Source organism: Onychomys torridus, chromosome 2 (assembly GCF_903995425.1).
Source record: "Onychomys torridus chromosome 2, mOncTor1.1, whole genome shotgun sequence".
In the NCBI taxonomy this organism is placed as follows: Eukaryota; Metazoa; Chordata; class Mammalia; order Rodentia; family Cricetidae; genus Onychomys; species Onychomys torridus.
In genome coordinates, this window is record NC_050444.1 from 55452246 (window position 1) to 55478880 (window position 26635).

The 26635-nt window shown below is 37.7% G+C and overlaps 2 protein-coding genes across 4 annotated transcripts in view; both read left to right on the forward strand.

Moving 5' to 3' along the window:
* The window catches only part of Rngtt (RNA guanylyltransferase and 5'-phosphatase), a 211375-nt gene extending 185525 nt beyond the window's left edge, over window positions 1–25850 (forward strand). For 2 of the 3 annotated variants that reach the window (XM_036180116.1, XM_036180117.1), the window contains 2 exons: window positions 23847–23970; window positions 25121–25850. In XM_036180116.1, coding sequence (XP_036036009.1) covers window positions 23847–23970; window positions 25121–25284 — 288 coding nt within the window. In that variant the 3' untranslated portion in view covers window positions 25285–25850. The remainder of the gene's footprint in view (window positions 1–23846; window positions 23971–25120) is intronic. The other variant, XM_036180118.1, reaches the window with a different exon arrangement.
* Window positions 19808–20238, forward strand: LOC118578863 (anaphase-promoting complex subunit 13-like). Its single transcript, XM_036180119.1, has one exon. It carries the CDS (start codon window positions 19919–19921, stop codon window positions 20177–20179), a length of 261 nt encoding a protein of 86 aa, XP_036036012.1. The 5' UTR covers window positions 19808–19918; the 3' UTR covers window positions 20180–20238.
* Window positions 25851–26635: the final 785 nt, after the last annotated feature.

Below are 26635 nucleotides of genomic sequence, written 5' to 3' on the forward strand. Positions count from 1 at the left end.
TAAAAACTGGTATTAAAGTTATACCCTTCTGTCACCTGAGGTAGAAAAATCACAGTTCAAGGCCAACCTGGGCACATTATTGAGACTCTGTTCCAAAATAAAAGATACAGAACAGGGCTGAGAATGTAGGGAACTTGCCTACCATGTGAGAGGGTCTGGATTCAACCTCCAGTACTCAAGTAAACAAACAAGCATTAAAATATAAGAGGAAGAAATCCTTTATAGAATTTTAAAGAAGTGTATTACCAACTTATAAAAGGAAGTTAAATTGATTTTTTAAAAACTAAAATTACATACTACAGTGAAAACATAAATGGGCTTGGAAAATGTAAACTCTGTTCTTTTTCTAAAGAGAAAAAAGGCCAAACCCTCCATTGAACTCCAATTAAATATCTGTATTGAAGGATTATTGTTCCTGGATTATTCTGAAGGGAACAAAGGACAGCTGAAGTCACTGTATGACTTAGCTGACTCACTCTCTTGGTTGCTCTCTACTGGCTTTCTTTCTTTCTTTCTTTCTTTCTTTCTTTCTTTCTTTTTTTCTTTTTTTAAATTTTTACTTATTTACTATGTATACAATAAGTGTTTGGCCTGCAGGCCAGAAGAGGGCACCAGATCTCCTTGTAGATGGTTATAAATCACCATGTGGTTGCTGGGAATTGAACTCAGGACCTCTGGAAGAACAGTCAGTGCTCTTAACCTGTGAGCCATCTCTCAAGCCCTTTACTGGCTTTCTTATGCAATCTAGGACTTGCTAGGGATGGTGCTGCCCACAGTGGAATGGGCCCACCCATATCAACCAGTTGAGATAGTCTCTCACAGGTAGGGCCACAGGCCAGTCAAATAGAGGCAGTTCTTCATTTGAGGTTCCCTTTTTTCTAGTAACTCTGTTGTGTCAAGTTGGCAATAAAAACTAACTAGGCAAAAAGTATATTCCAGTTGTAGGTAGTATAGTTGAGTCATATGGAAGTTCTGTTTTGAGAAACTTCCACGCTGATTTCCATAGTGATTGTCATCAACAATGAACAAGAATTTCCCTTTCTCTACATCTTCACCAGCAATTGTCATTTGTTTGTGGATTTTTTTCTTTTTCTTTTTTTTTTCATGGTAATCATTCTGCTTTGGTGAGATAAGATCTTAAAAGTAGTTTCAGTTTGCATTTTCCTAATAGCTGAGGACGTTAAACCCTTTTAAAAAAGGAACTGAATTTAACTCTGGCCAGTTGTTTTTTTGGCATTTACTTTTTTCAATCCTCTGGGTATTCTAGATCTCAACCCTTGCATGAACAGCTGACAAAGACTTCCTCCCATTTGTAGGCTATCTACTCTATTGTGCAATTACTTTTAGATTTCATATTCTTTTGTGGTCTGATAAGATGTAGGAAATTATGTATCTATTTATTAAGGCTTGTTTTGTGGTCTGGAATGTGATCAGTGTTAGAAAAGACTCATGTGCCACTGAAGGATGTATTCCCTATGGATTGAGTGGAATGCCCGGGATGTAGCTGCCAGTTATCTATGATTTCAGATGTATTGTCTGTGGCTCATTATGTTCCATATCCCTCCCCAGGGATGCTAAGTCTCACCTTTTTAAAAATTTTCTAGCAAGCATAAACTGCTTCCTTCTTGCCAAGTATATCTCTTACCTGGTACATATCTGATGCATTATTTTAATAAGTACTGATATTACGTTAGATGTTTTTATTTCATTCATTCATTCTTTCATTCATTTTTTCTGGAGCTGAGGACCGAACCCAGGGCCTTGCACTTGCTAGGCAATCACTTAGATATTTTAATGGGAAAGTAAAAGGCTACATTCACCTTAGTTGTCCTCAAACCACATTTTTATTTATTTATTTTTTTGGGGGGTCTTCAAGAAAGGGTTTCTCTGTGTGGTTTTGGTGCCTGTCCTGGATCTCACTCTGTAGGCCAGGCTAGCCTTGAACTCACAGAGATCCACCTGCCTCTGCCTCCTAAATGCTGGGATTAAAGGCGTGCATCACTGCCTCTTGGCCCCCCAAACCAAATTTTATGTACCTAAAAAGTAACATACTAGCAAACAGTAGGAACCAGAGATGGTTCAAGGTAAAGGCATCTGCCACCAAGCTGACTACTTGTACCCAGTACCCACATGGTGGAAGAAGAAAATAGACTCCAAGTTGTCCTCTGACCTCCACACTATGGCATTTGGCACACACACACACACACACACACACACACACACACACACACACACACACACGAATAAATATAAACTTTTAAAATGTAATAATAAAAGTTAACATGGCTCCCTGATTTGCAGTAGATCCTTAAAACTTTGATAATAAGCAGTTGAAAGATAAAAGTTCACATTTTGGGGATCATTTTGTCCAAATTTGCTCTTGGCCAGCATTTAGAACTTGAGGCTTGTGGCCTTATTTTCCCTTTAACTTTAGACTATTTTTAAACCTAATTTATGTTGTAGATTATGTTTTATTGGACATAACATGACTTATTAGAGTCCATATGTCTCCTAATGTTTTCAGTGGGGAAGAATATCTTACTGGTTCAACCCCATTAGCTCATTGGTTTAACTGTTTAGACATTTACTTTGTTTGTTTTAGAATTGGAGATTGAGTTCAGAGCTTTGTGTATATACTTGTACTCTAACACTGAACTGTATCCCTAGCTCATATAATTTCTTTTATTTATTTGAAGGGGTGGTGCACACACCAGGGCATACTAGTAGAGGTCAGAGGACAACTTTTTGGGAGTTAGTGGGTTCTGACAATCAAATATGTGGTCAGGCTTGTTAGCATAAACCCTACCCATTAAGTCATCTCACTGGCCTCAGGCTGATGTTGTGATCTCTTGTCTTTGTTTCTTGAGACTATCCTACTGACATGTGCCACCCTAACTGGTTAATTTTTTGATAACAGAATTTTATCAAGTTCCCTTTCACTATGCCAAATGCCCCACTTATTGCCAAGAGACAATGCAGTTTACAGCTCTAAATCCATACTTAATCCTTTACTTCATTATTATAAAATAACAGGGGCAGGAAATAGAGCTTAGTGGTAGAGCTCTTATTTGGCATGCTTAAGTCCCTGGTCCAAACATTAGCACTCTGAGACCAGAAGAATAGTTCAAAGGTTGATGATAGACATGGAGCTCTCCTACCTCATAGGCATTAATGAAAGTAATTTCTCCCTTCTTCCCCATGAAGGGAAAAAATTACAACCAGTAATTAGATTAAATATCTTGGCTAAGTCCTTAAAGTACAAATAGCTAAAATAAAGAACTTGCTCTTTTTTTTTTTTTAACTACCTTACTACCTGACAATGAATAATAGAGATAATGGGGAACACTTCAGTCATTTTAGTACTTGAATATTGTAGAATAAGAATGTCTGATTGGTGATTGTTGGGTTCCTGTTTGAAGTTCTAGTTCTAAAGCATTTGATTTTATGAGGTTTTTGAGGTATGTTTCAATTTTTTTAGGAATATACTTCATGAGTATGGTATTGGTAGCTAATTTATTGTAATCACTTTAAACTTTAAACCTCTTTTGAGTGTTTTATGACAGTTCTGGTGTCTTGGGAGAATGAGGTAGGTGTCTATAAAATTTGTCATTCAGGAAGTACATAGACACAAATAGAACCTGAATCTGGATGTCATCCTCTCTGCAGTCTTACCCCCCCCCCCTTCTCTGTGACTTCTTAGATTTCTTTCTGGAAGAGGAAATATCCATATACATCAAAAGACTTAAAATGCCTCTAAGTAACTATCTTATACCAAAGTCGGGGTACAGCTGCTGTAGACAAAGAACTCTGTGTGTCTTTGTGATTTCAGATTCAGGTATAGACTTGTAGAAATAGTCCCCATAGAAGCCTGTTTGTTTTTTAGTGAGAGAGAGAGAGGAGCTAGATCTAAGTGGAAGGGAAGGTGAAGAGTAGAGGGAGGGGAAGCCATAATCAGGATATATTATGTAAAGGAGAACCTATTTTCAATAAGAGGAGGAAGAAAGCAATCCCAGGAGCCTTGTTTGCCCAGATGAGTCTTAATGACTACAAAAACATTTTCACTAACCCAAGAAATTCTGGATTATGATTAGTATTGTGAATATTCTGAACAGTCTTAACAGGTCAAATGATGTTCAGGTTTCTGTATCTGCTACTATTATTAAAGCAAATTAGGTTATTTTGAAGGAGAAAGAACTTATCTAGAAGATCAAGAGCCCCCTAGCATTGTTGGTGGTGTTCTAAGTGCTAGGCAACAGGAAGAAAGTGTCAACTCATCATCAATAGAACATACTCATTGTGGATCTATCTGGTGGACAGTTCTCTCCCACTAGGAAGAACATAGTTATAGTTAATAAATGGAATTTTTAGTGGATATTACTGGAGCAGTAATACTGTTAGCAAATACTTAAAAATAAATAAAGGACACATTTGAACTGTATGTTAATATCTTAATGAATTACTTGCTTTGATTATTTTGGGAAGTTTGTTAAACATGGGTATTTAATAATTAGCTGTATAATTTTCAAGCCACACCTGGTAGTACATGCCTATAATCTCAGCACTTGGGAAGCAGCAAGATCATGAGACCCTGTCTCAAGGTCCTCAGACCTTGAGTTTATTTCATTTTATTTATTTACCTAGTCATTTACTATGCTAGGGATCAAACCCAGAGCTCAGGTATGATGGGCAAACACTCTACTACTGAGACATTCCATCATCCTATAAAACAAAGAAGGTTTTCAGTTAGGTATTTGCTGTCAAAAGATGATAGAGTGAGCCAGGCATGGTGGTGCATGATTTTAATCTCAACTCTCTGGAAGCAGAGGAAAGGCAGGTCTCTGTGATTTTTGAGGCTAGCCTGGTTTACATAGTGATTTTCAGCACAGCTAGAGCTTAAAAACAAAAAATTGATAGACTGAGTCATCATCATTCTAAATGGAGACAAACTGAAAGCATTTCCACTAAACTCAGGAATAAAACAAAGATGTACACTCCATACCTATAATAGACCAAGATAGCCTGTATCTGAGGAAAGAGAAAGTAGGGGATAGTCTTGAACTTAGTGCCACAGGAAAGACATTCTGAACAAGACATTGATAGCATAGGCACTAAGAACATCAATAAATGGTACCTCATGAAGCTGAAAAGCTTCTGTACAGCAAAAAGACACTATCGTTGGACAAAGTGGCAGGCTACAAAATCGGAGAAATATCTTTTCTAATTACATATCTAATAGAAGAATAATATCTAAAAATATATAAAGAACTAAAGAAATTGAACATCAAGAAACAATTAAACATGGGGTATAGAACTAAGCAAAGAGTTCTCAAAAGATGAAACAAAAATTGCTGAGAAACACTTAAAGGTATGTTCAACATTCTTAGCCATCAGGAACATGCAAATTAAAACTACTTTGAGTTTCATCTTATCCAGTTAAAATGACCAAGCTCAATAAAACAATGGCAGCTTATGCTGGCAAAGATGCTAGGAAAGGAGAGCACTTTCTCATTGTTGGTATAAGTGCTAACTGGTATGTATACCCAGTATGAAAATCAATGTGAAGGTTCATCAGAAAGCTAAAATCAATCTACCACAAGACCTGGCTATACCATTCTGTACCCAAAGGACTCGACATCTTATTACAAAGATACCTGTTCATCTGTGTTCATAGAGACAGCTTAGGTGTCCATCAACTAATGAATGGTGTGGTGGTCTGAATGAAAATGGCCCCCATAGACTCATAGGGAGTGGCGTTATTGGAGGTGTGCCATTGTTGGAGGACTTTGAGGTCTCAGATGCTCAAGTGGGGATGTCTCTTCCTGCTGCCTTAGGGTCCAGATATAGAAGTCTCATCTCCTTCTCCAGCACCATGTTTGCCTGCATGCTGCCATGCTTCCTGCCATGAAAATAATTGACTAAACCTCTGAAACTGTAAGCCAGCCCTAATTAAATGTTTCCCTTTATAAGAGTTATCATGGTCATGGCATCTATTCACAGCAATAAAAACTCTTGAGACAAATTGATAATGAAAATGTGGTACATTTATTAATGGAATGTTATTCACCTGTTTAAAAAAATGAAGTTGGGCCTATCATAGTGACACACACCTTTAATCCTAGCAATTTAGAGACAGAGGCAGGTGGATCTTTTCAGTTTGGGGCTAGGCTGGTCTATGTAGTGAATTTCAGGATAGCCAGAGCTACATAGTGTTATTCTGTCTCCAAAAAGGGGATGTGGTGCTGGTGGCTATGTTAGAGGAGCAGCAGGGAGCAGTTAAAGTTCAGGAAACTGGCTCACCCAGAAGCAAAGCTCCTATGGGTGAATCTCAGCTAGACAAGGCTCCAAGAACCTTGGCCCCAGAATGTCCTTTGCTACTGTTGCACCTTTGCATGTTTGCCACTGCCATTTTTCTCTGGTATCTGGCATGGTGTGAATGGTGTGGGGGGATCTCCACTGCCCTTAATGTGCTAGGATTATTTCATGAAAATATTCTGTTCTACTGGACATTTTTACCTATGGATTATTATGAAGATGATTTCCTCCTAAGCTGTACTGTTTAACTGAAGCAATGATTTTATACAATAATAGTGTTAGTTTAAATTGGATTGTGATAATTGAGGGTCTTTAATAAATATAGTAAGGTATTGTGATAGAGGTTAGCTTAGTGGGAAAACTAGTATGGATAAAAGCAAGATATAGTATTGCTTCCAACCCAGATAAAGAGGAGCTTCATAGGATAGAAAATAAGAACTAGAAAAAAAGAGTCTATCATGAAGCTAGTTTCTCTTGAGGAGCCATATAGGCTGTGACCTAGGTTAATGATTAAGAAAACCAGTTGAATCCCAGAAGCCCAGCTAGCTCAAGTTCTTTTAATCTTAATGTTGGGAGATGTGTTCACAGGTCTCAGTCTGCATCATAACTAAAACAAAGCTTTAAATATGACTTAAGGTTAGGTTAAGATGTTTTTGTTAATGGCTTTGAGGTAGAAAAGCTTGGAAAACAATCTAAAATTTAGAAAGGCTCATAGTTGAGTGAGGGACTCATTAAGGTCAGAGAACAAGAACAAAGCAGCCCAATTATTGGTTGATGTGCCTTTCTTGGTAGGATTGGTTGGTGATCAAAGATGATGATTAATTCCTTGTACCTATTTCTGCCCTCAGCTTCCTTATATAAAAAACTGTTGATGAGTGGGTATGTACCCTAAGGATTTAAAATAGAGCTGACTGATTCCTTTACATATGTAAAAGTTTAGATTTGTAATTCTTCTGAGATTACCTTTTGAGATAGTGAAATGATTGGGCCCTTCTTTGTAACCAAAAAAATGCAGCCTGCCAGCAAAAGAACTGGCTGAGAAAAATACCTGGCTTGCTTATACTGTTACTGTAACAAGTTGCTTGGGTTCTTAGGACAACTTATTTTCACCTGTAATATGTAAAATGATTAATCATGTAAGGGATATGGAAAACATGTTGTTTTTTACTTATATACATTGTAATCATTCACTTAAAAATAGAATGTAACCACACTGTAATTTTTTATTGCTTGAAAGATTCTACTGGGGTATGTAAGCTGTAAGGGAACAAATAAACACACCAGAAAAGGAAACCACCAGGAAAGACATAGAAGGGAAGTTAGAAGAAAGACATCAAGACAGACAAAGAGAAACATCAGAAGACTAGAGTAGAGCAAGCAGCAGTAAGAAGAATAAAATGAAGAACTAAGCTTTGCCCCCCAGAAAAATCCCTGTGTCTGTTTATCTGTCCAGTAGTTTACCCGCTTTCATCTCCTCTTCAGTTTCTTTGACCTGCTGAAGGCTTGCCATTCATTAGCACCTAGGTGAGAACCTGACATGTTGGAGATGTATGTGTGTATATGTTTTACTTCCTTAGATAGAAAAGTCAAAATGAGTGATTAATTCACTGACTCTCTGACTCCTCCTCCTCCTCCATGGCTGGTCCTCATGGCAGTGGAGGTGTATGAGGGGGGAGAGGAAATGTAAAGTTTGCAGGTATATTGATGAGCTGGAAACAGTCATCATTAGTAAAGTAACCCAGATCCTAGAAGACAAATATTTTGTCTTATATATGATGTTATCTTTTAAGCTTTAGATTTGTGTTTCAATTAGAATAACCACAGAGGTTAGGTAGAGCTACTCGGGCCAGAGGTAGGAAGGTATTTCCAAAAAGATTGCCTAGAATATAGTGTTATAAAGAGATGAAGGGGAAGCTAGACTAGAAGGATTAAAGGAGAGGGAGATGGGAAAACAGGATAAAGGAGGGGATATGAGGAAGGACAACTAACCCAAAAGCTTTTTGGAAAGCTATGTGGAAACCTACTACTATAGAAGCTTCCTATAATATATACATATTTGAAAGTAATTTGAACAGAGTCACAATATAATGAGGGAAACAGTGTGCCAGGAATGGGTTACATCTTGCTGAGTCGTTATCCAAAGGGGTTCCTTTACACCACCACTCCCTACCCTGCCAAACAGCCTTAGTGCTATTGATTATCTTTCATAACCTTTCATAAGGCATGTTGCTGAAGACACCACTTAATTATGTTATCAAATGTGGAGAAATTGAGTCGGTACATAGCTAGAAGCTTTACTCCTACTAACTAGCATTCATGGTACTTAAAGGTACTTTGCATACATACTACTAGAGGAGAAAAGCAACCATCACCATCACCCAGTTATAAGCACTGTGACCTACCTGCAAAATATAGTGGCGCAAATGTCTTGGAAATAGCCAACTACTTTTTAATTTAAGGATTTAAGGCCTACTCCACGAGATCAAGCCTATATATGACTCTGCTAAAGTGGCCAAGAACCTGAGATTAAATATGGCCTATGGGAAAACCCACTAGTATTATTCTGCTAAAGGAACACAATAATAAAATGACTTCTAGATCAGTGTATAACACAAACCTCATCAGAGAGGCTTCTTCATGCAGTATATAGTAATTAATGTGGAGACCCACAAGTATACAGAGAATAAGAGTATTTTGTGTAAGAGTATAAGAGACTTTGGAGCTCCCACCTCTAAAATGGGATGCCTTTATCAAACCCTTCCCCTCAAGGCTCAGAAATCTATGTGAAAGAGGAGGCAGAAAGAAAGATTGTAAGAGCCTTGGATGGTTAATGACTCTTAAGGGAGCTGTGTCATCCAGAGACACAATGTTGATACATATATGAACTCACAGAGAGTGTGACAGCACACAAAATAAACTGCACAAGTTCAAACAAGACAAAATTCCAGCACTGAGAAGGGGAAATGGACACAAAGTCCCACCTTTAAGCTACTTGCCTTCTGGGCTTTCTCCATAGAAGGTCACTGGGTATATCAACCAAACTGTAGATCAAGCCCCATGCACAGGAGTAGTTGGCCAACACAAAAGGGACTCTATGATTTTGTTTTTTAAATCTTATTGGTGGTTTCTTTTGATCTTTAGTTTTATGTTTTGAGAGAGAGAATGAATTAGGTAGGGAATGCAGCAGGTTGGGAAGAATTGAAGGAGGAAAAGAATATAATAAAAACATATTGTACATAGAAAAATTTTAAATAAAATCAATTGACTGTTTATCAAATTCAATATGGCAAATATACTTGATAGTGTCTTTGGAGGTTCTGGCAGTGAAACATATACCGTTGACCAAAGAACCCTCTTCTATTGGGGCAGGTCGTCCTCTCCAGCCACATACTCAGCTTTAGGCTTGGGGCATTGAGGGAGTTTGAAGACACCTGCCTAACCAGCCAGATCACCTTCACATCCTGTACTTTGTGAATGACATATATTGATTTCACAAAAGCTATCTTTAAAAACCAAAAGTAAGATCAGATAGGCCTGTCATTATACTTATAGTTGTTTTATAAAGAAAAAGTTGTTAGATATGCATGTTGTGTTGTAGCCTCATATTAGAAGGCAAAGCTTTCCTTGCTTATTTGTTTTATTATTTTCAGCGTGCAAAGGATTCATGGTCTGTTTGTAATTCGCATCATGTTCTGTACTACACAGATAGGGAGCCAATGTTGTGCCATAGAGTTCGGCACTCTATTTACTGAACCATTGCTGTTACCTCACTAACCTTACCTGGCAGAGGTGCCTGTTGTCTCTACTGGAATCTTTTCTTTTTGCTAGTCATTCCCATTGGAAGGTCATTTGTTCCAATAATGGCTTCTCATTTGGTCTAACAATCAAACAAAAGCTTTGCAGCTGTGAGATGCAGTCCATTTTAAAATTAACCTATTGTAAATCCTTAATGACTGAGAAATCCTGTAATTTGCTATGATTTCTGGTAGTGCTGCATGTAGAATAGCAAACAGTAGAAATGATACAGGTGGTACCGATATGCACTAGGGAAGAAAAGGAAAGGCTCAGCCACTATGTTCTGTCCACTGCCCTTCATCAGTCACACAGCAGTAGGCAATCTCATGCCTACGGATTTTCCCAAGTGAAATGTTATCTCTGGAAGTAATTGGTTAATACCGTTTATTATGCCAGAAGTAAAACTGCCCAGGAGTGTCTTCTTCCTTTGCCATTTGCAATATATTTTCCACCTAGAACTTAGATTCCTGGGAGGAAAAAAAGAGTACAAATTTTTGATATACAAAGTTCTTGATTTTACTTTATTTACCTACTTACTTTCAGTGCTAGAGATCAAATCCAGACTTTCAGGCAACCCAGAAAAGTACTTTACCATTGAACCACATCCTCAGCCCAAGAATTTGAATTATGATAATAAAGCAAATTAGCTCTATTCTTATACAAATTATATTAATTCTCTGACTTTGGGCTTTCAGTCTAGAATTTCTCTGGACTTTATACAGCCTAAATTAAATATGATATTAAAGAATCTTGTAGACATAATATGTTTCTCCACTGTCTATTAAACATTTAATAAATAACTCCTTTGTGCCTGTTTTTCTATATATAAAATGAGCCTACTAATAACGCCTACTTCCTAGAGTTGTGAGAATTCAAACAACTTCTATAAAGCACTTTGAACTCAATGCCAGTGAAGTGATTAGCAGTAATTATTAGTCATCCTAGTGTACATATTAAATCAACAATTAACAACTAATTTATAGAAGGTGATGTGCAGTAGAAATGAAAGTGTAAGGTGCGCTATCATAATTTATATGTCAGAATGGTGTATGGGGATATTTCATTTAGTCTTTGAAGGGAGAAGCCATTGACAGAGGATGATTTAATTTACCTGTATTTTTAATCACTAAAATGTTTAAGTTTCTTTTTTGTTTTAATTCACATTAAAATTTGTTTATAATAAATTTTCTTCTTGGTATACAGTTTCATGAGTTTAGACACGTGCATCTAGGATACAGTACCACTGATCAGTATGCAGAGCAGTTTACCCCTCTCTCCAAAACTCTCACAAGATACTCCCTTGTCCTTGTTCACTTCTCTCTCTTGAGCCCATTGCCACTGATCTATTTCTCTTTTTTTAAAGATTTGTTTATTCTGTACACAATGTTCTGCCTGCGTGTATGCCTGCATGCCAGAAGAGGGCACCAGATCTCATTATAGGTGGTTGTGAGCTACCATGTGGTTATTGGAATTGAATTCAGGACCTGGAAAACAGTGTTCTTAACCTCTGAGCCCTCTCTCCAGCCCCACCGCTGATCTATTTCTGTGTATTTTTTTCCCACCATGTCCTGTGAAATGATTTACTTAATAGCTTTTTATAGTATCGTTGCTTAAATTTTACACATTTGATTTGAAATTCATCCATGTTATTGTACTTACCAGTAGATCTTATTTCTTGATAATATTTCATTGTATAACTTTACTATAGTTTATCTGTTCACCAGATGAAGGGCCTGTATGTTATTTCCTGTGTTGTGCTATGCTAAAGTTATGTTTGTTATATGCTGGGATATATTCTTTTAAGAAATAGTCTTATATATAACCCAGGCTAACCATGACTATGTAGAATGACTCTAACTTCCCGCTTTTCTTCCTATATCAAATGCTAGGATTCCAGGCATGTACAGCCATGCCAGGCTTGGTTCATACTTAAATTGATTATTAAAAAAAAAAAAAATCTACTTAAAACATACAATTTTATGTGAACTTTTACTTTCTCTTCTGTTGGGTAATACCTAAGAGTGAGGTTGCTGGTTCTTGTGGTAAGTGTGGGTTGATAAAAACAACTGCCAAACTGTTTTCCAAAATGATTGTACCATTTGACATTTTCTACCTCTGACAATATGAGAGCTCATTTGAAAAGCTTGTTTGTGGTCCTTTATATTGTCAGTAGTTTATAATAGAGCCGTACTGCAGTGTTTTGATTGCTAGGCTTGTGTGTTAAAATTTATATTTAAGTATTTTATGATTGTAGTTTCTAGTGTTCGGATATTTATATGACTTCTATGTATGCTGTATCCTTGTGTTCTGTAACTCTGCTAAACTTACAATTCTTAAGAACCTCTTTCTATATTCCTTCTATGTAAGTGTTGCCATCTGTGAATCATGACGAATGTAATTCCCTCTTTCCAGTCTGGTAGCTGTTTTCTCTTAAGCAAGGAATTATAATTAGGTTTGTATCTAGCTTTATATAAAAATTGATGGGATGGGGAGATAATTTGTCAGACAGCAGTGACTTGGACTATGAGTTTTAAAACCAGGGTAGTAGAATAAACAGACAATTTTTTAACGTAGAACTAGTAAGCCCCTAATGGATTGAATATAAGGAAAGAGGAAGAGGAAGAGACAGAACATCTGAGTTTCTGTCATGAACTGGGTAAATAATGCTGCCATTTTTTTACACGGTGACAAGAAGAAATAGATTTGGAAGAAGATGACAAGTTTAACATATTAGAATTGAGAAGTCTTTGGAATGTTCAAATAAAGATGTGAAATAGAGGCAAGGCCTATATTTCTATGGTAGAGTAAGTAGCAATCTTGAGTCCCTAGTTTCTATCCTTATCACAAAGGAAATCAAAACAGAACCAAATGATATCAGATAGGAAACTAGAATATGCAAGCATATGGGATGGAGTTTGTAGGCTGTAAGAAGTTTGGGAATATGTTGAAATTCCCTCAAAGGCTAATAGGTGACCTTTCTCACACACACATGTATACTCTGAGTTGTCTTCATTTTGGTCCTTTAGGATACTGTTATGTAAGCCTTTTACCATAGGTCTTTGGATCCATTGCTCATCACTAATTTGAAGCATGCTTTTCTCTCTCCCAGTCTGTTCCCATGTATCTTACTTACTTACTTTTCTATTTCCATGACAAAACATTGTGAACAAAGCATCATATAAAATAATGTATTTATTTTGGGGGCTCATTTTTTTTCAGAGGGTTAGTCTGTCTTAATTAGAGTTTCTGTTGCTGTGAAGAGACACCCGTGACCTTGGCAATTCTTGTAAAGGAAAACATTTAATTGGGGTTGACCTACAGGTTTCACAGGTTTAGTCCATCATTGTCATGGCAGGAAGCATGGAATTGTACAGGCAGATGTGGTGCTGGAGAGTAGCTAAAAGTTCTGTATCTGGGTCCACAGGCCACAGGAAGAGAGAGACACTGGGCCTGGCTTGAGCTTTTGAAACCCCAAAGCCCACCCCAAGTGACATACTTCTCCAACGAGGCCGCACCTACTCCAACAAGGCCATATCTCCTAATGCCACTCCCTAAGTATCCAAATATATGAGCCTGTGGGGGCTAATCTTATTCACACCACCACAGAGTCCATGACCATTGTGGCAGTAAGCATGGTAGTAGGTAGGCTGGCATGGTGCTGGAACAATAGGTGAGAACTTACATCTTGTTCTACAAACTCAGAGGAGGAAAGGAGGGAGGAAAGGAGAGAGCACACATTCACAAATGTGAGCTAACTGGGAAAAGCATAGACTTTTGAAACCTAAAGCCTGTCCCCAAAGACACACCTTTTCCAACAGCAACACGCTACCTAATCCTTGTCCAAAAGTTCTACCAGCTGGTAACCAAGTATTCAAATATATGAGTCTATAGTGGCCATCTCATTCAAGTTATCATGGCCATTTAAAACTCACAATAGATGAGAAAAAGCAAATTTCAGAAAGTTTTTATTTTTATTTTGTACTTTGGATCTTTGCTTTCGGGTTCTGTAATTCTTGGAGCCATTGTAAGACTTGCCTATTAAAGGGCATTAGTATTATCCTCCCTTGTAAGATTATAACTTGGCGAGCCCAAGTGTAATGCCTTACTCCTGTTCTGGGGAAGCTGGGGCAAGACCATCTCTGCATGTTTGAGGCCAATTTAGTTACAGGCAAGCCTGGATGGACCACAGAGTAAAACCAAAACAAACAAACAGATTGTGGTTTAATCAATATTGACTAATGATTTATAATGCTTGACATACTCCAAATGCTCAGTGGATAAATTATATAAAAGCAAGTGATCCAGTCTATCTCTGTCTGTGCTTCATATATTCTTCATTGTCATTACTAACAAGGGAGCCTGTGGTGCCTCCTGTCCACCTGACACAGTCAGCAGTAGAGAACACAAATGTGCAGTGTGTGTCTGTATGAGAACATTAAAGCTGACTACTTTTGGAGTGGGAAGAAGGGAAAGATGAACAGACTTAAAGATTTCTCTGGCTTCCTTTTTGTTTGTTTGGTTGGTTGTTGTGTATGTGCTAGTGCCAGAAGAGGACAACAGATACCCTGGATCTGGAGTTTGAAGTGGTTGTGAGCCACCTGATATGGGTGCTAGAACTGAACTCTAGTCCTCTGAAGAGCTGCAGGCACTCTTAACTGTTGAGCCTTCTCTGCAACCTGGTTTATTGTCTCCTCCTCTGCTTTGGAATGCTGGGCAAGTTCTCAACTGTGGAACTATACCCTAGCCCTGGTTTACTTTCTCCAGCTGTCAGCAGTACTAGCTCATTGAGGAGCTGAGGCTCAGGACCTCTTGCATTTAGTAAGCACTGTTCCCCAAGGGTCTGTTGTAGAGCAAGTACTGAGACAAGACGGAAACCAGTGACTTGTGTGTGACCTGGATGAAGGGATGGGATCTCATTTTGTGCTATGGTCTCAGTATCTCAAGCAGTGTTTGTCACTACTTTATTAGTTGTACATTAGAATTACATATTAGAATGTACATCCCTTATATTCTGTATGTAAGTTGATAAGTAGATTTAGAGATTTGGGATGTGGGAAAGGATGAAGAAAAATAGTTGAAGACAGAGGTTATCCTACTTTCTCTTTTTACATTTCCACAGACACTGAATTAAGTCTAAAGAAATACTTAATAGCCCCATTTATTTAGCAGATAGATAAACATTTTGTGTTCTACACAAACAACATAGCATGCATTGAAATAATGTCTCAAGCCTTGGAGTCAAATATCAATACTCTTATATCCTATTCCACATTGATTTTTTTTCATATTTCATAGTTCTTGTTTGTTTGTTTTGTTTTGTTTTGTTTTGTTTGTTCAGGGTTTCTCTGTGTAGCTTTGCACCTTTCCTGTAACTCAATTGGTAGCCCAGGCTGGCCTCAAACTCACAGAGATCCTCCTGGCTCTGCCTTCTGAGTGCTGGGATTAAAGGTGTGTGCCACCACCACCCGGCTTGTTTTTTTTCTTTTTATCAAAATACCTGCTAACAATTCAGTTTTGCAAAGATCTACTAATACATCAAGGACCCTTAGTTTAAAAAAAAAAAAAAAAAAAAAAAGTATCTCTTCTGATGAATAATTTGCATGGTTGCATTATGTCAAGCATATGTCACAGTGTTTCCCTAAAACATTAAAACAATCACAGCTTCTCTGCATTACTGCAGCTCCCTGTGAGTTACTGCAGCTTCCATGTGTTCTCTTGCAAGTTGGTATTGAAGGGGTAGAGGGGCGCTCATGACTAGATACTGCGGTGGCGGAACAATCACAAGCCATGGTTACCTTTTTAGAGCTTTATTAGGAGAAGGAGACAGAGGCAGAGACTGTGAGGCGGGAAAGTACAGAGAGAGAGAGTACAGAGAGAGCTTGTGGAAGGGCATGTCCGCTTTTTAGACTGGGACCCCATCGCAGGCTGATGACATAATAAGGGCAGAATCCTTACAGGTATGGCTCTTGGTCTTCATTGCTGTTTGGGAGCTATGAATTATCTTCCAGTTTACTGTTTACCTCTTGCTTTTGTACCTTTGTTTCTAAAGCTAGCCTGAATATTATTACTATCTTTTTTGTTGTTGTTATTTTGTTTTTTGGTTTTTTGAGACAGGGTTTCTTTGTGTAGTTTTACTAAAACAGTATATTTTAGGTTTTTACTATTTAAAATTATAAATTTAAACATACATAGTGCTGAAACTTTGAAAATCAGCAGATACAAAGAAAAAAGAAACCACTGCTATCATGTTGCAGTTGACCTGTTCAATTATTTTAAATACCAGTTGATTGCATTTTGAATATTAAACATGATTTGAATTTATTGGGAGATATTAAACTGTAGTTTAATGTAAATTTCATATTCTCAAGTTGTAATCTGTCTGTCATGACTTCAAGATAAACAAAGTGGAATTTCTAACTTCTTGCTCTTTGTTTACTCTTGGTGGCTCAAGGCCTGGTTGAAAGACCTCATCATTCCTGAGGACACATCCCTGTTGCTTTGTTGCTGCCCAGCAAATACAGGGATGACACTTAAAGCAGTTCACTCTTGGGGCCCAAGTGACAATAGAAGTTAGTGGAGGTTATTTTAAAGGTTCTGGAATGTTCAAACAATAGCTTTCCAAGTGTGTTCCCTTCTCCAGAAGATGGATGTGTTTTGTACAGGCAATCTTATCACAGCCCTACGCTAACGAAGTAGTTCTCAAAGGAAGTCAGCTTTATTCAGATCTCTTGGTACCACGTGGAGAACTTAGCATTTCATTTCTGAGTTATTTTTATTTTCTCTGACTAAATACTAAAAAGTGAATGAAGGTCAGTAAAACCAAAACTTTTTAGTTAATTTTCTTTAGATGTTTTTTAAAATCCACCTTATGTTATGCATTAGAGGCAAAACTTGAATTATCCAGAAGTAGAATTTTGTCTTTAGAAAAGTGATCACTTTAGCTTTACTCCACTAAAGATGGTGGAAACCTCCAAATATAAACCAGTATTCACAGTAGCAGTGCTCCTCCCCAAGTCCTTGCCCTTTGTTCTCTCTGTGGTCCTTCCTTAGTATAGCTTAGATTATTGAAAAGTAATTTTGTTCTTTGAAAAAAATCCCTTATAGGGTCCCACTGAAAGAGCAAACAAGCTAATAAGCAGGAGCCAGCCTGAGAATCCCTGTGGTCAAACTTTGAGTTGTTGAGCAGCAAAATAATGAAGACGGTGCTTCATAAACCATCACTTTATACACACACACACACACACACACACACACACACACACACACTCACACACACACACTCTGTATACCACTAGCCAACTAGAGGAAAATGGGAAGTCTTCCTTGCAGAAGTCTGGTTAGTTATAGTTAGTGTATAAGGAAAGAGGGAAGTCCCCTGCAACACTTCACTGTAATCACTGTAGGCAAGTTTGTAGATGGATGAGTGCTAAAGTCAATGATCGAAACTTGGAGAAATGGGATATTTGTGTAGCCTCAGAAGGTATCCTCTAAGAAATTTGTAAATTGTATTATTAATAAATTCCACATGGAGCTGGAGAGATGGCCCAGCATTAAGAGTACTGGCTGCTCTTCCAGAAGATCTAGGTTTGATTGCTAGTGTCCACATGGTCATTCATAACCATCTGTAACTCCAGCTCAATGAGATCTGACTCCCTTTTCTAATCTCTGCTGTCACCAAGCACACAGTGGTATACAGAGACAGATATACAGGCAAAAACAGCCATACACATGAAATTTAAAAAGAAGTAAAATAGGGGGCTGGAGAGATGGCTCAGCGGTTAAGAGCACTGGCTGCTCTTCCAGAGGTCCTGAGTTCAATTCCCAGCACCCACATGGCAGCTCACACCTGTCTGTAACTTCAGTGTCAGGAGTTCTAACACTCTCACACAGACATACACACAGGAGAACATTAATGCACATAAAATAAAAATAAATAAATTTTAAAAATAAGTAAAATAATTGAACTCCACATATCTTTAATAACCACTTCCCAGGAAATAGACTTTCATAAATGGGACTAGACACATGACTCGCACCAACCAATAGAGAAGAAATAAGAAATAAGGCAAATAACCACACTGACTAATTAAGCAGAGATACTGTCACCAGTGAGCTAGTATAGTGTAGATAGGACCAAAAATGCACTCCTTGCCACACCCAGTAATTCTTTATCATGAGCAAACACCAGGAAAAAAATTCTACTTTGAGCATCATTCTTGAAATGTCTAACTGGCACTCTTTAAGTATCCAGGGATCTAGGTGTGATGGCTCATGCCTGTAATCCCACTGCTTGGGAGGACTAAGGTGGGACGGTTACCATGATAGGAGGTCAGCCTGGGTTACAGAGCATAAATAAATAATGAAAAAACTGAGGACTGTCTGAGTAATGGCTGCAGGTTTTCTGGATTGAGTCCTAGTGTAGATAATGACATAGAAATCCTGATAGTCTTTATGTTATACCAATGCTAAATTTTTTAGAGTTAGTAGCTATACACCAATAAATGGCATATAAATGTTAGTAGAAAGTGGCAGAAGAAAATAGGAACTCTCCCCTGTTGCCTTTACAACTTCTCTGTCAATTTAAAATCTTTCCAAATTAAATGTTAAGAGAGTAGAAACTCCTGATGGCCTTCTTGGTATATGGGTAATTTTGTTTTGTTTTTAATGGCCTCAGAGCAAACAGAAGCCACTCTCTAAGATGCTCCCCTGATATGGCCACCCAGCAGGGCAGCTATCTGCAGGCTCCTGTCCTACCACCAGAAATAGAGCTATTCTCACACACTCTGTGCCAATTGCCAACATTTAGCATGGCTTTTGTGATTTGTTAGTGTGTTCCCATTCAGATTATTAAATCAGTATTTTTTGGTTTTTTTGAGACAGGGTTTCTCTGTAGTTTTGGAGCCTGTCCTGGATCTCACTCTGTAGACCAGGCTGGGATTAAATGTGTGTGCCACCACCACCCAGCCAGATTATTAAATCAATTTAATATAATAATGGATATAGTATGAAATTCCAATTTATAAATATTTTATTCTTTTTACTATTAAGCACTCATTAACTCATGGCAGGATAGCAGAGTTGATACAGAGAACTGACAGGGATCCTCTTTTAGTCAATAATGATATGTAAGTGACTAACGATGAATGTGGTACTAAAATTAAGTCCCTCCTCTACCTCATTCATTTTTTTGTGAGACCATTAGTGAAAACTTTAGTTTATACACATATGAAAGATACTGTTACCAGCTAAATATATTTACCATCCAATCAAATGTATACCTTAACAGCCTGTCTGTAGTGGTAATATAATGTGTAACCAATGGATAGCATCATTTCTTGTTGAATATGGACATGAGTTTAAATTAGTAGTGACAAGTACATGCATTTTTTGGAAAGATTTTGCCGGATTCCTAATACTTGGCCAAGCAGCTACAGTAGATAATTAATAATGCTGCTTAAATTGATGTAGTCAGATCAATTTAAAACAAGTTTGAAACTTAGAACACAAGAGTGAGAAACTGTATGATACTTTACTCCCAGTTGCTGGCCAGTAAAAGAACAAATTGCACTTGTTGACTAGCAAGCTAGATAACATTCTTCTAAAATGCCAAGGATATAATTTTGTTGACAGCTGCTTTCAGAGTCTACCTTTTCATTTCAGCGTGATTCCATTAGTGAGTTTACTTGTAAAGTTGCTTAAAGAAAATAAGCAGTGTTTCTTGTTAAAAGAAATAAAAGATGGGCAGCAGGGCAGGGCCGGGAGGAAGCCGATTCGCGCTCTGTGGAACTGATGAGCCCAAAGCTGCAGGAAAATGCTCAGTGAGGTACAACGAGATGGAAGGATCTTAGATTTGATTGATGATGCTTGGCGGGAAGACAGGCTGCCATACGAGGATGTTGTGATCCCACTGAGTGAGCTTCCAGAGCCTGAGCAGGACAGTGGCGGCACCACAGAGTCTGTGAAAGAGCAGGAGATGAAGTGGACAGACCTGGCCTTGCAGTGCCTCCACGAGAACGTCCCTCCCGCTGGACGTTCTTTCCCATGGATCGGGTTTTCAAAACTATGTAGATAAAGCATGTTTCCTCTCTGTCTCCGAATTCAGATCTTTGAGTAATAAATCAACACTCAGAAAAAAAAAAAAAAAAGAAAAGAAAAAAGAAAAAAAGAAAAGAAAAGATGATACAACTAAGGGGAAACTATTGAGTAACCATGATTCAGAAGATAATGTTATGAGGATATCCATAGAACTTATAGCAACCTTATCAAAACCTTAACTACTTTATGCAGAATGGGGAAAGCTATGCTAAAATTCATGTGAACACTCAAGGGATTCTACATAGCTGATACATAGCAAAGTTAGAGGCCTCACTTTCCTGGCTTCCACCTACTGCAAAGCTGCAGTGGTTTAAATAGCATGCTTCATCATTGACACTGACAGGTAGATCACAGGATCTAACAAAAAAGCCCTAGCCTCAAAAACAAAACAAAACAACAACAAAAGACAGATGTGCTAACACACACCTGTGATCTCATAGTACCTGAGAGATTATGACAGGAAAATCATGAATTTGAGGATAGGCTGAGCTATCTAGGAAGCCTCTATCTCAAATAATAGCAAAAGCAGCTAAAGCGGTCAGTGGAATAGAGAGCCCAGAAATAGGTCCTCAACCTACAGACAAATGATATTCCACAAGGTCATGATCACACAGCAGGGAACGCTGATTTTCTCAATAAAAACTACTGAGGAAACTGTATATCTGCCTGCAAAAGAAAGATGATGGATCTTGCCCTATATCATGTAAGAAATTAACTCCAAAATAGATTAAAAACTGAAGCATAAGACCTTAAATTATTGAGCCTCCAAGGATTAAAAACAAGCAAAACTGGGGACACTTTAGGAAAAGATCTGGCTGTAACTTGGGATGACACCAGAATCACAGTCAGCAAAATGAAAAGTAAACAGGGACATCGAACTTTAAAACGCCTGCTTATCACTATCAGAGCAGAAAGGTGACCTATAGAATGGAAGAAAAGAATTGCAAACATTGTCTGATGAGCTTTAATGCCCAGACATAAAATTCAGCAATACCAAATTCTTGGTTAAAAATATAAGCACCAATATGAATAAGAGTACAAAATAACTAAAATATTTTGTCATTCAAATATTAATGTCTATTAAATTTGTGTTCTTTCAATTGTGTGATTTATATACCATGTTAAAATAATAAATCACTCAAACTAAATATATATATGTATTCATATATTCATATATATGTTTATATATATATATTCAGGTAAATAGGAAAAAAGCATGACAAGCTTTCTCTTATGTAGAATCCAGGGGGAGGACATCAAAATAAAGGAATCTCCTAAGATCTCTTGCCCTGTAGTCCACAGGGACAAGGAGAAGAAATTATGGCCAATTATGTCATGTGCACACACGAAAACCCTTGACTGAATTACATTAATGTATAAAGTTAGCAAATGCTAATGAAAGTATTTTTTAAAATAGGCAAAAGTAGATGGACATGCCGATAAAGGCTTCTGATCCCTGCACTTGGCTAAGTTAGATCACAGATTTGAGGCAGGATGGACATCAGAAGTTCAAGGGCCACAAAGTGAGACCCTTTTTCACATACCTACCTTGCAAATGGCAAAGGAATTAAATAGATATTTTTCCAGAAAAGGTATAAAACCACTAAGCATATGTAGCCAAGAACCATAGTGTCATAACATTTGGCGCCTGTCAGGATTGTTAGCATCAAAGGATGCACTGTTAGTGATGTGATATGGTTTAACTCTTTTGGATAGTAGTATGAAGATTGCTTGGAAAATTAAAACTTGAATTACTATATGATCCATTAATCTCACTTCTGGGTATATGACCAAAATTTAAAGCAGGATCTCCTAGTGAAACTTGTATTGCTGTTTTCTCACAGCATTAGTCACAGTAGCAAAGTGGTAGAAAAAAATGTCCATTAACAGATGAATGACTGAAGGAAGTGTAATGCATATCTATAATGATATGATATATAATCTGAAAGGGATCTCTGTCACATACTGTAATATGAATGAACCCCGAGGATATTATGCTAAAGCAAAATAAACTGCTTTAGAAACATAAATACTATGTAGTCCTCCTCATTTAAAATGTATAAAGTAGAAAAAGTATAACGTCACAAGCAGAAAACCGGAATGCCTAGGTATGTAGGAGGTGCAAATTTGTAGGACTGGAAGGTACACAAGATGGAGCAGTTTACTGTACAGCAGTGAATGTGCCTAATACTACTAAACTACCCCCTTAAAATGGTTAAGACAGGATGTTAGCTTTCTTAAAATTATCTATTTAGTTACACTTTTACTGATTTCCCACTCTGTATCAGGCACTTCCAATGACCTAATATATTGGAAAATCCTTTGCTTTTAAAGATTAGAGAAATGTAGACTTTGAGAGATTTAGAAATTTAACCCAGAAGTAGTTGCCTAGACTGAATGAGTTGCCCAGTGCCTGCATATGAGTGCTGAGTCAAAAGTAAAAGGAGATGGACTCCTAAGTCAGTAGGTGGAGACTAAAGCATAGATCATCTGAGGACACACTGACTAGCTTGCTAAACAGCATTATTTTTGTTAGGAAGTCAAGTTACAGAGACAGAATGCTAAATATTCTGGCCCTGTTGTTAGGCCTGTTGAAAATGCAAATGATTGATTAACACTTATCTAGAGGGAAGGAAGATAGTTTGAAAGTTTTTATGAAGACACACCCTCCCTAATCTGTGAATTAAAAGCAGCTTTTAAAAATTTGCATCCTTTCATCTTCCTAGGTGGTAGTGAATATGTGGGCAGAAAATGAAGCATTTCAAATAATGCTAATGAAGTTTAGTGATTACAATCTACCATATTGTGAGAGAGAGTTGTTAGTTCTGAAGGATGAAGACAGAATTCAAATATTACCATGACTGGCATTTGATTGGAAAAGTGCAAAGATAAGCTTAGGTTCCTTTTATGAAAACTATCCTCTCAGCCTGATGGAATATCTTTTAAAAGTTACCATAGTTACCATGGAGACTTGGTGGCTTTGATAGAGTATGTTGTAATCCATATTCAATCATCTGAGGTAAAGAAGCCAAGAAACACACCAGCTAAAGTCAAAGTAGTTTCCTCTTTAAACCCATACTCTCTGAAAAGATGAAAAGGGAAAAATACCCTAAGGATTAGGTTTAGGTTAATTATCACTGCTTGAAAATTAAAGTTTAGGAAGCACATTACCTGAAGTTGATGCTAGTGTTTATTTTCTGTGTGTGGCCCTTTTACCTATAATAAAGACAATTTCTTAAGTTTTGGCATAGGAATTTAAATAGTAAGATCTTTCTGAAAGTTGATGAACCCTAAGCAGTGTACTTAATTTCTGAAAGCCAGAGAAACTCAGACAGGATTGCAGGCATTGTCCCCATGGTAACATATTTGCATTTGGCCCAGAAGTGGCAGCTTTTTGCTTAGCTTCTTTTAATTGCTATATATTGACAGCCATTTTCACAACTCTGAAGTGTCAGATACATGAGCATGTGTACTGGGAGTGTGCACCATATCTTCAGGCTTGATTAGACACTTCAGATGACAAAGAGCTCTGCTTGAAGAGTTACTGAGGTGTTTTTGGCATTTCCTAATGTGTCTGTCACATAGTGGAAGCAAAAAGCCTTTCAAGTGATTTAAATATTTTCATCAATTCTCTTTTAAAACAGGTGACAAAAGAACTAAAACAGTACGACAACAAAATTATAGAATGCAAATTTGAGAACAACAGCTGGGTCTTTATGAGACAGAGAATAGACAAAAGTTTCCCAAATGCCTACAACACAGCCATGGGTGAGTATGATCAGTGGCCATTACATTAAACTACAGAATATTATGGCGTCAGAACCCACTTGTACTGTTGTTGCTATGCTGCTTGCTGAGGGAGACAGTCAAGGCAGCACCTTACTAATCTCCACGTTGTCCTCCCTGAGCTGGGGAGCTGCCCTGGGCAAAAGAAGGGAGGGTGGTGGCTGCACACCAGTTGAATTTAATGAATGACAGCAACAGTGAAAACCATGATCGTTTCTGATCTGTTCAACACTATTGAAACCATTGTTTGCCAGATGGTAAGAAACAAAATTAGCAAGGGAAAATGTAATTTCCAGTTCCTAAAATAACTTTACAAACAATGAAGAGAAAGTAAATGAAAACCGCTTTAAAACAAAAACTGCCCTGCTGTCCTTCAGAATGTTCTTTGGATGTAATCTGAATGCCTTGGGGGATTTAGAAGAGTTTGTTGTTTTCATGAGGAACACCACAAGTTCATTTGAGTTTATAAGATATTCTAATAGTAGGAGTAGTTAAAAAAAAAAAAAAAGCTAGATAAAAGGTACAACAGAAGAGTAAAGGTTAATAGAGTGTGTACTTGTCTAGTGTTCAGTTGCTGATGGTATTGATGATTATAAGAAGCAGAAGAAATAGAGAGGCTTTCACTTTACATGATGCTGTTTCACATTCAGGGACTCTGTGTTCAGACAAAATGAGTTCATTTCATTGTCTTCTCCCATCCCCCAAAAACCACATAGATAAATAAAATGAAAAGCATGAGTTCTAAATTTTGATTATTCAAGAAAAGATGTTTTGTTTATTAGGCTATTTTATTTTGTGTCCTTCAGCTAAATGATTAAAATAACAATATGGATGGCAGTTGTCATTAAACCTCCCTGTTCCTAGTAGCAGTGGCTAGTGCTGTTGTATTTCACAGGATGAACATCCTTCAGAGAGAAGGACTTAAAAACTGTAGTGTACTTTCTTTTGTTGAGGTTTTAATTGGATGTGGACTTTGATGAGGTGTGCTGTACTAGATTAAAATCCGTTAGCATTTTCGCTTAAAATTAATACTCTAGCAAAGAGTAACCATAGAAAAGAATCTGACCTGGAGCCTGTGGTGAGTCAGCTGCCTTAGTTAATCACTTGAGATGCTGTCCCTCTTTGTCCACAGCTGTGTGCAACAGTATCTCGAACCCTGTCACCAAGGAGATGCTTTTTGAGTTCATTGACAGATGTGCAGCAGCTGCCCAAGGACAGAAGCGAAAGTATCCCCTGGACCCTGACACAGAGCTCATGCCACCCCCACCTCCCAAGAGACTGCACCGGCCAACCTAGTTCCTGCCTCTGCCCTCATGCTCCAGAGGGAAGAAGAGTGGAAAGAGTGTTGTCGCCTCATTTACACAGCCAGAGAGATTAAAGAGACAATTGTGTACTGACGCCTGTGTTTTGAGGGAAGACATGTAGCCAACCTGTATATATTTGGTACATTTGGTTTCTCAGAAATACAGTACATCATGGACCTAAATATTTTATTTATACCTGATAAATTCAGCCTTACCTTTTGGAGTCTGAAGATTGAAATATCCAAAGGTGTAAATCAAATTGAAGTCAATGAAATAGAGGCCTTGTTTGTATGTGAATAGATACCTTTACATTTGATTCATAACTAGCAATCTGAAATTGTGAGCTCATTGAGTTTTTTAGAAGTTGGATTTTAAGTTTTTCTCCTAAAAATGTAGGCAGTGGCATCAGAAATTCTTGCTGTCACTTATCATGGATTTCCTATATTTCTGAATTTTCTATATTATGAACAATGACAAGGTCAAACATTATGCACATTAAACATTTTGTCTGGCTATACCATTTTAAGGTTTTTTTTTTGTTGTTGTTGTTGTTTGTTTGTTTTGTTTGGTTTGGTTTTTTTTGTTTGTGTGTGTGTGTGTGTGTGTGTGTGTGTGTGTGTGTGTGTGTGTGTGTGTGTATGGGATGTAAAAGTAAAATAGTAACAGCCCCACTCCCTCTTTTTTTGTAAATTGTATCCTTTCTTTAGAAACACTTGGAGTGTTTTACCATTTCTCTTGTTTGAATCACAGTGTCAGATGTCTGGTGTTCCCATCCTGGCAGTGGTTTTGAGTTACTTTGTGGCACTTAAATATTGAGCCCCAGGTCCTTTATGTGTTGCTGTCCTGGGAACATTGCTTCTTTTAGATACCAGGGCTCCTTCTGCTGTACCTCAGTGGGATTATCACACACCACTCACTGTGATCTCTGGGAGCAATATCAAACACAAAGGTGTTGTGTTCTCTCAAACAAAGCGTCAGAAGCAATAGCATTATTCCTTTGTTAGAAGGTATTGTCAACTGAACAAGATGTTGTCTCTAGGAGATGCTGTCCTCCCACTGGGCAGATGCAAATGCATTGCAGAGATGGATCATGGAGGAAGTGAAGATGTTGCTTCCACTGTTACAGTTGCGCCTGTGCTTGGGGGATGACATTTCAGTGATGCGGCTGCATTTCAGTGTTTACTATAGACAGTAGGTTTAAAAGGCAGCTAATGGTCCCTGGCATTGTAAAAAAAAAACTGTTTTGATTGGCTTGTGAAGGGAACTCAGAATTAGCTACTAGCAAACAGCTTAATGTATTTATTTTTAGAGACACAGGTTTTAAGTGTGTGTATTTAAAACAA